Below are 13,289 nucleotides of genomic sequence, written 5' to 3'. Positions count from 1 at the left end.
GGTATATCATAGGTAATATATATTGTTTGACTCAGTAAAAATCTTAATTTTTATTTGTTTTCCAAGTTAAGATGTACACGTCACTATGTGCGATTTCACCCCACTAGGGGCGATTTGTAAGGCGATCTGTGTTTTGGTTGTTTGGAATGAAATCTTTTCTGGATATCGCAAGGTTACCAAGAATTTCGCTTGGGGGAGATGTGAAGTCGGCGGTTCCTCATCGCGGTCCGTCATTGTATATCGACGGGGAATCCGTCGGAGGAAGGATATCTGTTCTCTCCTCTTGTTTGGTCGGAAAATTTGACAAGGAAGTGGGGAGTTGTGATCGCGTGAAAGAATGGGAAGCGAGGGCTTGGAATACGACTTGTGGAGTGGGGGTTTCACCGTTATCCGATTCAATGCTTCTTTTCCGGTTTCCTTCTCAGGCAGAGGCCAAACGTGTGTTGAAAGAAGGGCGAAGACAATGGGGTTCTGCAACTTTGAGGATCGATGTGTGGTCCTTTCGTGTTGGTTGCCGTGGCGTTCTCAGTGATCAAGGTCTCAAGCAGATCCGGTTGTTTGGACTTCCATTACATTTATGGTGCCATGCTCTGTTCGTCGAAGTGGGAGAACTTTGTGGTGGTTATGTCAGATCTGACGCGGATGAGACCAGGGATGCTGAAAGCGTTCGGATAATAGTACGAGTTGGTCGTGATTGTCCGAAGTTTGTGTATATCAACGACAACACTTTCTGCTACAAGGTCGCGATTTGGGAAGAAATTTCGCCGGAGCTTGTTCCTTCAACAAAAAGTCTTGAAGGCAGTGACGGATCTCATCTTATGTCGGAAGAAAAATGGAACGAGCTTCTTAGCAAAGGTGAAGAAGGGATTCTCGAAATTCAACAGTGGCTGAAGGATCGTGAAATTCAGCAAAAGGTGAAGTTTACTGGAGGTAGACGTCGAGGTGAGATTCACACGACGAGCAAACGCGTCGTTGATGAGCAACACCGGTGTACACGTGGTGAACGATGGGCTACCCCTTCAGATTCAGCTTTATCCTTATCTCTTGAAGATAAGGTAGGGAAGGATTATTTTCGGGCTGATAAAGGTTTTACTTTAGGCCATAAGTTATCAAGACAGGTCAGGAAATTTGGGCCTGATAATCATGGGCTCATTCAATCTCAACCTTACAGAGCGTATTTGGGTTCTGGGCCTGTTAGAAGAAGACTACAGAAAGGGCCACTTAGATTTGGTCAAACTGGGCAACTCCAAACTGGGCCTCTCAAGTCTGGGCCTATTAGAAAGGTACGAAAAGGGCCTAACTCATTATCTATCTCACTTACAAACATCAAACCTGGTCCTAATGAATCACAAGCCCATACCAAACCCTCTAATATTTTGATGAAATCCGAGAGGAGATTGACGAACGTCGGACGCCATGGATCTCGGTGGACTCGGAATGAAAAGCAGAAATGGGTCGCACGTTCTCGCACTTCTTCTCCAGGTTTGAGTCCTAATCTTTCTCTCAACACTCTTTCTACTTCTTCTCCTTCTTCTTCGGGTGAAGTGGCTAGCGACAGGAATGTTGCTGAGAATGTTTCGGGTCAACAGAGAAGTATCATTGGGATTTCAACTTCAATATCAGAATTGGACGTCTCAAAGGTTACTACCGAGATTACGGGTTTTTTCAATGGAGTGACAGTTTGTGTTGGAAAAGATTTGCATTTCAAATTGAATAATGATTCAGCCGTAGCTTTGCTTAAAGAGCTTCGGCTATTTACTTCAGTTAAAGGTTTGAGCAATTTTTCATCTGAGCATGAGGAGTTTTCAGTAATCCCATCCAAAGAAGTTAATGCTTCGGAAATAGAGGGGATTTTACAGGAAGGAGAGGTTGATGTTGCTCTTCAGCAGCACCCTTTTAACGCATCTTTTTCCGGGACAAATCCTGTTCACGATGAAGTGGACTTTATGGAACCTTTGGCTGTTGTGCGGCCTAATTGTTTGGAGACAACCACTGATCTGGGCATGGAATGGGTCATCGAGAATATTGGAGCAGTTAGTGAAGCTTTGGGTGTCTCTGCAGAAGGTTATGAGGAACAAACCCTGTGTATTCTCCACGAAATTATTGCAGGAAATGGTAGCAGTGAACCAATTCGTGACACAAAAGAAGTCAAAGTCAGAAATTCACATCGGAAAGGCGAACAGGAAGTGAAGAATTTGATTTCTTGTGTTAACTACGATGGAAAGAATGGGTCAACCAAAGAAAGGGGGAGAACTATGAGTGGTAAAAGGGGAGGAGGTGAATTGATTGTTTTTGGTTCTTCATGAAGCTACGACTTATAACATGGAATGTTCGTGGTCTTAATGACCCGAAAAGAAGAAGAGTTATCAAGGTCGCTTTAAGGAAGTGGAGTGCTCATGTTGTCTGCTTACAAGAAACTAAATTGGCTGATATTACTGTTGAGATTGTCAGGAGTCTTTGGGGATGTAGGTTTGTGGACTTTGAAGTTTTAAATGCAACAGACACTTTAGGTGGTATTCTCCTCATGTGGGATCGTAGATGGTTGTCAAGTTTGAACTGTTGGAAGGGTATTTTCTCGGTGTCATGCATGTTTCAGATGGAAGAAGACAATTTCAAATGGACGTTTTCAGGTGTGTATGGGCCTGTTACTGATAGTGATAAACCAGTCCTGTGGGAAGAGCTTTGCTTTGTTAAGGACTTATGGTCATTGCCTTGGTGCTTAGGTGGGGATTTTAACTCTGTTAGATACCCATTTGAGAGATCCACAGGAGGTAGGTGGTCTTCAGAAATGACCATGTTTTCAGAATTTATTGACAATAATTTTCTTATCGATCTTCCGTTGGAAGGAGCGGCTTTTACTTGGTCTAATGGTAGGGAACCGGTTACTTTTTCTCGATTGGATCGTTTCCTGATTTCTGGGGCTTGGGAAGAGCATTTCCCGGATGTCTCTCAGGCTGTGTTGGTTAGAGTCACGTCTGATCATGTACCTCTTGTTTTGGATTGTGGTGGTTTGAGGTCTAGACGCACTCCTTTCAGATTCGAAAACATGTGGCTTAGATCTGAAGACTTTCAAGGGAAGGTTCAGTCTTGGTGGCAAAAAGGGTCTTTCACAGGCTCTGCTAGTTATGTGTTAGCTAGAAAGCTTCAGTTTCTTAAAACTGAGCTTAAGAGATGGAATAAAGAAGTTTTTGGGAATCTTGAATGGAAAAAGAATAGAGCCCTTGTTGATATTGCTGAGCTTGATCGTTTAGCTGAGGTGGGACAGAGTAGGGAGTCTTTACGCTCTCAAAGAGCCTCTTGTCAAGCGGTTTTTGCTGAGATTGCTCATATGGAGGAGATTTCGTGGCGTCAAAAGTCTCGGGCTTTGTGGTTAAAAGATGGTGATCGGAATACAAAATTCTTTCATAGACTGGCCAATGCTCACAGAAGGTGTAATCATATTGGAAGGATTCGGGTTAATGGTTCTGATTTGTGGAGAGAAGAAGATGTGCGCGGAGGAATTGCTTCTTTTTATCAGCAGCTTTACACTGAAACTTTGGATCGAAGACCTACTCCTGATGGTCTTCCATTTAATACTATTTCTGCGTTGGATAGGGATAGTATTGAGATTCCATTCACGGAAGAGGAAGTGCTTAAGGCACTTTCTAGTTGCAACGGGGACAAAGCACCAGGGCCAGACGGATTTACTATGCGCTTTTTTAAGGAGAGTTGGGAGGTGGTGCGAGAGGAGGTGATGAGCACTTTTTAGGATTTTTATTCTCATGGCACATTTGAAAAATCTTTGAATGCATCTTTTATTGCTCTCATCCCTAAAAAGGGCGGTGCATCTGATATCAAGGATTTTCGGCCAATTAGCTTAATCGGATGTATGTATAAGCTTATTGCCAAGGTTCTTGTTTCCAGGATGAGTAAAGTGTTGGATGGTCTTATCTCAGAATCGCAGAACGCTTTTGTTGGTGGAAGGCAGATTTTGGATTCTGTTCTTATTGCTGGGGAATGTGTTGACTCTAGATTTAGAAGTGGGGTTCCTGGCGTTTTGTGTAAGCTTGATATCGAGAAAGCTTATGATCATGTTAATTGGAAGTTTGTTTTGTATCTTCTTCGGAGGATGGGATTTGGTGATAGATGGATAAAATGGATTGACACTTGTATCTCATCAGTTATGTTTTCTGTTCTTGTGAATGGCTCTCCTGCGGGTTTTTTTGCTAGCTCACGTGGTCTGCGACAAGGTGATCCATTATCTTCTTTTCTTTTTCTCATCGTTATGGAAGGTCTGACTAGATTAATGAGAAAAGCGGAAGATTTGGGTTACATTAGGGGGTTCAGAGTTGGCAGAGATGTTGATCATCAGATCCAGATTTCCCATCTTTTATTTGCTGATGATACTTTGGTATTTTGTGATGCTGATATTTCTCAACTCAAATATCTGAGGTGCACTCTTGCTTGCTTCCAAGCAGTTTCTGGACTTAAGATTAATGTCGGAAAGAGTGTGCTTGTTCCAGTGGGGGATGTTCCAGATATTTCCTCCTTAGCTGTTGTTTTAGGGTGCGGAGTTGGTTTTTTTCCTCTTCCTTATTTAGGATTGCCTTTGGGAGTTTCTTCTACTCTGGTTGGGAATTGGGATTCAGTGATTAATAGATATGAGAAAAGATTAGTAGGATGGAAAAAGCAGTATCTATCTAAGGGTGGGAAAGTCACACTTATAAAGAGTACTCTTTCATCCCTTCCTACCTATTTTTTATCTTTGTTTCAAATTCCATGTTCTGTTGCTGATAGAATTGAAAAAATTCAGAGGGATTTTCTGTGGGGTGGAAGGGGAGAGGAGTTTAAGTATCATCTTGTTAATTGGGGATCAAGTTTGCCAACCATTGAGATTCGGAAGGTTAGGCATTCGAAAAATTGTTCCTTTTAATCGTGCTCTCTTAGGAAAGTGGTTATGGCGATTTGGAAGGGAACGACATGGTCAGTGGAGAAGAGTTGTCTCGTGTCGTTTTGGTGAAGAGAGTGGGGGTTGGTCATCTCTTCCAGTCACTATTACGGGAGGCGTTGGTTTGTGGAAATTTATTTGGAAGGGATGAGATGTTTTCTCTACTCTTATTAGATTCAAAGTTTGTAATGGCAGGCATGTTCGTTTTTGGGAGGATCTTTGGTGTGGCGACCAGTTGCTTTCACACTCATTTCCTAGGCTTTATAGCATTGCAACTAATAAGCATGTTTTCGTGATTGATTGTTATCATCTTGATAACAATGGAGTTACGTGGGATGTGCGGTTTAGGCGGTCTTTTCAGGATTGGGAAATGGAGGAAGTTTCTGCTTTTTTGGATATTTTGTATAGGCAGAAGGATATTGGCAGAGGGTGTGATGATATTTTGTGGGTTCCTTTGGCTCATGGTCGGTATGATGTCCGCTCTATGTTTATTCATTTATCCAATTTCGTTGGTTCCGAGTTTCCTTGGAAGTCCGTGTGGTGCTCTAAAGCCCCTCTTCGAGACAGCTACATTGGGGAAGATTTTGACTTTGGACAATTTGAGAAAGAGAGGCAACATCATTATTAATTGGTGTTGTTTATGCAAAGATTATAGTGAATCCGTGGATCACATTCTTTTGCATTGTCCTGTGGCGTTTGGTTGTTGGAGTTTTATTTTCAGCATTTTCGGCATTTTTTGGGTAATGCCTAAGCACTCCTCTCAATTGATTAACGCTTGGAAAAGCTGTCCTGTTAAGAAACAAGCTCGTGCTTATTGGAAGATTGTTCCTCATTGTGTCTGGTGGTGTTTGTGGCGTGAGAGAAATAACAGATCCTTTGAAGGAAAAGAATCGTCCTTAGCTAATTTAAAAATTCATATTCTTCGTTCTTTATTCTTTTATGTTAGAGGAAGTACATGCTCCTCGATTGATGATTTCTTTGATCTCTTGGATTCTATTGGTCCTTAGATCTTTTCTCTTGTATTAGGGATGCGTTCCCCTTTTGAACGTTTTTCTAATATATTTTTACTTATCAAAAAAAAATATATATATATATATATATTGTTTGATGTCTTGTTAGATATTTTTCATTACATTACCTAACTAGACCAAAAATGCTGAAAATCAGACAAAAGCTAGAATATACCTAACGAATATATCAAAACAGAAATAGTAATTAACAAAGTGGCTCGGAGAAACTCACATGCGTTCCAACTTCCCCCGATTAACAAAGAATCCATTGTGTTTTATTGCTGAATTATCAACTTGAAAATACTCATCCTGCACAATGAGGAAACAAGAACTGTAATGAATAGTATCATTACTAAATGATAATTTTGGTTATAAACAGTACAGCCAAGTGGTGCCACAGAAATAACAACTAGAATTGCCAAATATATAGATAACAGGTAACAATACCAACCAGCTCTGTGTCATCTATAAAAGAATCTTCTGTGTCATACTCATCATCATCAGGAACATCATTGAGATCTTCCTCGTCACTACTATGCTTACCCTAAACAGTACAAGATGTCACATTACCAGTTTATTCCAAACATTGTAATTTGCAACACATATAAATTTCAAAAAAATTGTGCAAATGCGAAGTGCCTACAGGAGCAGCGTACAAATGAAAATTTAAATTAAATGAAACATTGCATACCATGTACAAGCGTTCGATCTTCTCAATGACAGCACTGAAACGATGATTAGCAGGGTTTTCATCCTTCACTTCATTTTCAGCAGGTTCTCCCTAAAAAGGAGAAGCACAACTAAGGTTTGCAATGGTTGACTCAAAGCAATCTATTGGGTGGAAAAGGAGACAAAATGTTTTACATTCACAGAAAATACCTGTAAGGATGCTATAATTAGCATCAAACCATGCTTACACAGACTGGCAGACCTAAATTGAGCAATGCATACATACATAATGAGTACCAAGAAGTAGACATTTGCGCTATTTAGGCTATGATGGAGAAGTTGGAGATGATGCTAATCACGGAGTTAAGGCAGGATGGGTTAAATGGATGAGTGGATCCGGAAAATTGTGTGATCGGCATATCACTCAGAGATTTAAAGTGAAGTTCCATAAGACAACTATTAAAAAACCTATTAGACCAGACATTCTTTATGCAATAAAATGTTTGACAACTAAGCACACAAAGTGAACGTGGCAGAAATGCAATTGTTGAGATGGATGTGTGCAAGACAAGAAATGATTAAATTAGAAATGAACACATTCATGAGATTAAGTAGCACCCATTGGAGAAAAAATGAGAGAAAACTGATTAGATGGTTTAGGTGCAAACAACACATTGAGGGCATAGTTATTAAAGATTCGAGGATCACCTAGGCACCAAGGTTTCCTGGAACCTAAGTGCAAGGCAGAATGAAAGGCGCAAGCCTGATTGCAGTAAGACACAATTGTTATAGAAATGAATGTTAAATACAAGTATGTGCAGCGCACCAATTGCAAAAGGGCTATGTCATTTATGTACTCTGAACAAATGGAACACTCATACACAGAAGGACAACAAAGCATCACACCATTTCATTTTGCTGAGTTGGACTTCCTACTAAATGTATGTTGAAACTCCAATACAACAAAACAGCTTCAGGTGTCTTGTTTTGACTATCAGACCATTTTCAACAGGCCAACTAGAGATTATTCACAGAGATTTGTCACTTTTTATTTATCAAAAAAAAAAAAAACTAGAGATTATTCACAGATGGGGCAGTTCTCTAGCTTAATCGGTTTTCAGGTTGGGTGATCATTATTCATTAGAGGATTGAATTCCTAGATGATGTCTGATGCTCTGTTCGTTAGGAAGGAAAGAAGATGGGTGGAGGGAAAATAGGAGGGAAGGAACAAAATTCATTTGTTCGGTAGGAAGGAGACACGGAGAGAAAGGAAAATAGGAGGGATGAGTCATCCATCCTCCTTCACAAATTTTCATTCGCCCAAATTTGGGCGGAAGACAGGAGAGAAAAAAAGTGGCGCTATTATAAAAAAGTTCAAATTACGTAATTATCCTTCACAAATATTAATAAACTCCACAATCTCATCTCAAGAAAAGACTCTCCTTGGTTAGAATCTGTCAACCGAATCTTTCAGCAATCTCTGTGACACAGGTAGCAAACTCTCTCTTGCTCCCACTCTATACACATACACAGATTTATATATAAATATGATCAGTCTCTTGCTCCCGCTCTATACAAATGCATATACCTACACATAAATATGGTCTATTTAAAAACTTATTTGATTCATGTGTTAGTGGGTTAGTGGTAAAGTCTGCTAAGGCAGAATGATCTCGTTGACATCATGGTTTAGGAGAGTTTTCTTGTCTGCTTCATTACAATTTCATTCTCCAGGTCATTTACCCAAATAGTAATAAATGAATATCTATTCACTTTATTAGCACCATTATTGCACCTTTGATGATATTATTATCAAAAGATCAAAACAGTTAGTGCAGCACCATAGATCTGTTCTGGGTCAATGGGAATATGGTAGTCAAAGTTGATAAACAGGTGATGAAACCCTTTGATGATGACCATTGATCCACGGTTGAAGTTAAGCCAAAAAAAAAAAAAATCAAACAAAACCAAATATATATATATATATATGACAAACAACAAATTTAATCGTACTTTTCACATAATAAAAGTTTAAATAAGTGGTAAAAAATAGTGAGGGTATAATGATAAAAATAATTTTAAATTTTATTTCTCTTCTCTCCTAACGGACAAAGTAAATTGTGAGATTCTTCTCTTCCATTCAACCGAACAAAACGAAAGTAGTTCGTAATCTCTTCCCTAGGGATGTCTCATCCTTCACTCCTTCTCTACCTTCCATCCAATTTTCTTCCTTCCTACCGAACGGAGCCTGAAGCAAGAAGATAGTTCTAAAGAGGGGTTCCGAGCTCTTTCCAGGTTGGTGGTTGTTATGGAGGCATCCACCATGGAGTCCATAACAATTTTGGACGGCATCTGAAGCCCCAATTGTCTCTTCACAGGAGAAACTTTGATGGGGTCAGCATTCAGGAGGATGAGTAGGCTCTACATATGGAAACGAGCTAGCAACTTGGAGGTAGTGTTAAATCATAGTATGAGGTGCTTTGTAAGTTTGTAGCAAAGGTGATTCTCCTTTCGTGTGGAAAGCTATTTGGCACTCAAAGGCTCCTATAAAGGTTGCTTTTTCCTTTTCTTTATTTTATTTTATTTTTTTAATTCGAATGTCATTTTTTATTTTTTTTGATAAATAATAAAATAAATGAAATCTCAAAGAATCCCACGATTCAATGAATTATAATACCAACTGAATTCGAATGTCATTTTTGAATATTTGATGATTAGAAAAAGAAGGGAAAAGTTCTAATGAAGTGATGTTGCATGTGTACGAGGGTCGGTTGGAGCCTTTGTCATTCAGTGTGGCTTGATAAATATGGAGCTTTTTATTCTCCTTTTGTTGTAATGTGAATTTTTCCAAGTCAAAGAGGAACTTGCTGAAGAATTGGAATAGGGTAAGCATTAGGCTCGGGATGTGGTCCCTTATGTTTTTTTACATGGAATATTTAGAATGACAGAAATGACTCTTTTCTTAATCTTTTAGGTTGTCTTTCTTTATTTTTATTTTTCCTCCCAAATAGGTGTTCTCCAATGTATATTGCCCTTATGCTTGGAGTTGCACCCTCTCTTCTATAATAAGAATTTACTTATCAAAGAGATGAAGAAGAAATCATTTACAACTGTTTATAAGCAGTGAAATAGGACAGGACATATTGCATTTATATAATAAGTACTCGTGTATTAAGAAAAACTCAAAATATCTTGTACTAGAACTTCTTCAACGAAATCAAAGGTTTAAATACTTAATAGTTTAGCTCCAATTCTCTGTACATATAACACAACCTCTTAGCCTACCAAAACAAACAACCACAATTGTTGCATCATTGAGCAACAAATGGTAATATTAGTCCAACTAATAAACAGAATTCACAATGCTTACTAATTATCAATATATATATATATATATATATATATATATATATATATATATATATATATATATATATATTATAACAGTAATTAATGAAACCAACTTCAGAGACAAACCCAATACTCATTAGATTGAAGTTAAACCGACTCTTACCGGAGCAATGCGAGACTCCAGAGCTGGGAGAGGAATGGAGGGCGTTTGTTCAGGGGCCGATTTAGATCCTTTGACCTTACTGGCGTCCTTCGCAAGCTTTTTCCAAGAAACAATTGTGGTCTCCCCAGGTCTGAGCTCGACAGTGAACCTCTGCCGGCCACCGACCGCATCGAAAGATGGTGAAACCCTCGCAACTTCGCCACTTCCAGCGCCGCCGGCCTTCTCTTCCTCCATCGAACAGTATGGAATTGGAATTTGAGGTACAAAATCTAGGGTTTCAAGATTTGAGAGAGAGAGAAGGGGTGGTAAAACCCTAGATTGAAGGAATGAAATGCCTAGAGAGTGAAAGTAGAGAGAGAGAAGAGTGGTGTGCGCGGGATATTGAAACGTCTGGAACTTCTAACCGCAAATCAACTTCTCTTTTTCGTCTTCTCCATCTTCGACGGGTAAAGCATTTTCTCTCTCTTTCCTATTCTTTTCCCCGGAAAATATTAGGATGGAAAAGGTAAGACCATATGAGTTGTTTGGCTAATTTAACTTTTTGTTTGGATTGAGAAAGTGAAAAAAAAAAAAACAAACAAACAAACAAACAAGAGACGACACTTTGCTTGGAATCGAATTCTTTGGATGTAGAATTGGACGAGAAAGGTTAGAATTAGGGGCTGCTTTTGTTTCACAGTAAAATATTTTCTAAAAATTATTTTTCTTATTTTTTGATGTTTGGGAAATTCTAAAGTTAGGACATTATTTTTCTTGTAAATCAATTTACTCTCAAATGACTGAAAATGATTTAATAAAAAAAGAAAAAAAAAATTCACTTACTCATGTACTAACTTGAGTTATCTAACCATTCGTATTCTTATTGAACCTCTATGTCCTTCTAACAACTATTCTTTTTCAATCCTCCCAATTTAAAAATCTAATATTCAATCTTCTTTCTATACGTATACTTAGAGTGGGCGAAGGGAGAAAGAGGGATACAAATTTGGATTGGTCAAGGAACATATTTGGGTCGATAGGATAGAGAGAGAGTGGAGAGAGAAAATAACAATAAGAGGGAGGGATGGTTTAGCGGTAAGAGAGAAAGTAACAAGGAGAGAGGGGGAAATGGTTTAGGGGTACTGTTGATGTAAAAATCCTCACGACTCGTAACAACTGCGTTTATCTACAAAACAATAGAGATTATATTACATCGGATGGCACCGGTGGGGTGCCTGCCGAGGATCCTCCGACAATCAAATCAGTTTTTGGAATCGTATAACATAAAAGCCATTCTCTATTAAATGTTCATGAGTTTTTTCTCATACCTCATTAACTGTCACACGATGTATTTATTATCGTTCTTGAGAGGAGGTTGGTTACACAAATGTCAATCAGGAATATTTGAATAAGATGGATCGTGATCTTCATTCACCAACTAAATGACAGAGTCGTTGTCATATTTACCTCTTGCATTCTAGGATTTGAAAAATGGACTCCGTTGTTATCTTGATTGGTGAACTTCAAATTATTTTATCCTCGTTAGGTACTATTCCCTAGTGGTGAGGAACACTAAAGAAAGAGTTAATTGTGCACAAAAACTGATCTAGAAAATATTTTACGCACTGCTACCAAACACCAGAAAATAAAAAATAAAAAGAACATTTTACATGAAAATTTAAAATATTTTCCATGGAAAACATTTTACGTCAAAACAAATAGATAAAATGAAATTTTATTTGTTTGTTTGAAATAAATTAAATTTTTTAAAATTTTTTTTCTTTTTTTAAATGCTTGGATATAATAAAAATTTTGAAAGGAAAAAAAATTTAAACCATTTTACCCCTATAAAGATGTGAAAAGAAAAAAATTTAGACTTTAAAAATTAGGTAAATTACACTGATCTTCTCTGAGATTTTGGCAAATTACACACGAGCATACCCTTCAAGGTTTATTACTTCTTCCCCCGAGATTTGGCGCATGTGTTCAACAACACCCCTACTATTTTATTTCCAGCAGACTTGTTGACCAAATTTTATAAAATGACAATGCAATATAACATATTATTATAATATAAGGGCATTACTAACTTTTTACTGTTAAGGGCACAAAACTTGCTATTTTATACTAAAAAATAATTAATTAATTAATCTTTTTTATTAGTTAAATGTTATTATTTTTTCTGTTTTATAGGAATTAATTTTGAAATGAGAAGAAAATAAGCAAAAATTGCAAAAAAAGAGATAGTTTATGGCTACATAAGGATAAAAGTTTATTTCTTTCTAAAAAAGACAACTAGAAGCTTTGTAGGAGAGATGATTCAGAGCATAACCAACTTTAATAGAGGTCTTGAGTTTAAGACTTCATTGCATCACAGTCAATCAAATTCAAATTTGGCTCCATCAAATAAGCAAATATCATTTCAAATCGGAAAGTAGCAAGATTTTAGAAAAAAAAAAAAAAAATTATGTATTTTTAATTTTTCAATTTCCCTCTTGTATTTTAATTTTCAATTTTTTTTTTCCCATTTAATTCCTCCCTTATAAACTCTATAAATAGGGACATATGCAGGTAAGGGTTAGAAGATAGCGAGGGAGTTCGAGATTTTATATTGTATTGCATTCTTTTTCCTTGTAATTCTTTCTTTTATTCAATGAAAAACATCTTTATTTCTATGTTTTATTTTAGGAAGGCGATATTCGTTCTCCACTTTTATACAATTGCACTCCATTTTTCTTTTTTCTTTACGGGAAATGACAAGAAAGTCCTTAAACTCATTAATGCATCATCCTTCATCTTATAATACCACATCTACCCTTTTCACTTTAAACTTTTTCTTCTTACCTTGTTTGCTTTTTTATTTTATTTTTTTCACAAAATCCATAATCTTTAAATTTTAGGACTTTATTTATCAACAAATACAAGGTAAACTTAAATATTCAAGTAAATTTCAAATTAATTCTTAAAAATCACATTTGGGAAAAAAAAAAAATTAAACTAAACTCAAACCATAAAAAGAATATTTTTAAATTTTTTTTTTTTTTTTTTACCATTCCCATTCCCAAATGTCAATTAGGAAAAAAAAATTTCTTAAAAATCACATCAAGAACAAAAATATTTAAACGTAAACTCTAAGCATAAAACAAAGAAAAAAAAAATATCATTCCCATCACTATTTTCATCAAAGGAG

The 13,289-nt window shown here is 37.2% G+C and overlaps 1 protein-coding gene across 6 annotated transcripts in view; it reads right to left on the bottom strand.

Moving 5' to 3' along the window:
- The window catches only part of LOC132273664 (ubinuclein-1-like), a 30,271-nt gene extending 19,637 nt beyond the window's left edge, over nucleotides 1-10,634 (bottom strand). For all 6 annotated transcript variants that reach the window (XM_059774658.1, XM_059774661.1, XM_059774659.1 and 3 more), the window contains exons 1-4: nucleotides 10,121-10,634; nucleotides 6,629-6,718; nucleotides 6,389-6,481; nucleotides 6,170-6,246 (exon numbers count right to left, since the gene is read on the bottom strand). In XM_059774658.1, coding sequence (XP_059630641.1) covers nucleotides 6,170-6,246; nucleotides 6,389-6,481; nucleotides 6,629-6,718; nucleotides 10,121-10,354 — 494 coding nt within the window. In that variant the 5' untranslated portion in view covers nucleotides 10,355-10,634. The remainder of the gene's footprint in view (nucleotides 1-6,169; nucleotides 6,247-6,388; nucleotides 6,482-6,628; nucleotides 6,719-10,120) is intronic.
- Nucleotides 10,635-13,289: the final 2,655 nt, after the last annotated feature.

The sequence above is a fragment of the Cornus florida genome, unplaced genomic scaffold, assembly GCF_030987335.1.
Source record: "Cornus florida cultivar Cherokee Brave unplaced genomic scaffold, ASM3098733v1 CherokeeBrave_3.0.0_Hap2_Chr09, whole genome shotgun sequence".
Classification (NCBI taxonomy): Eukaryota; Viridiplantae; Streptophyta; class Magnoliopsida; order Cornales; family Cornaceae; genus Cornus; species Cornus florida.
The sequence above is the reverse complement of the archived record's forward strand: the minus strand, read 5'-3'. Positions and strand labels throughout refer to the sequence as shown.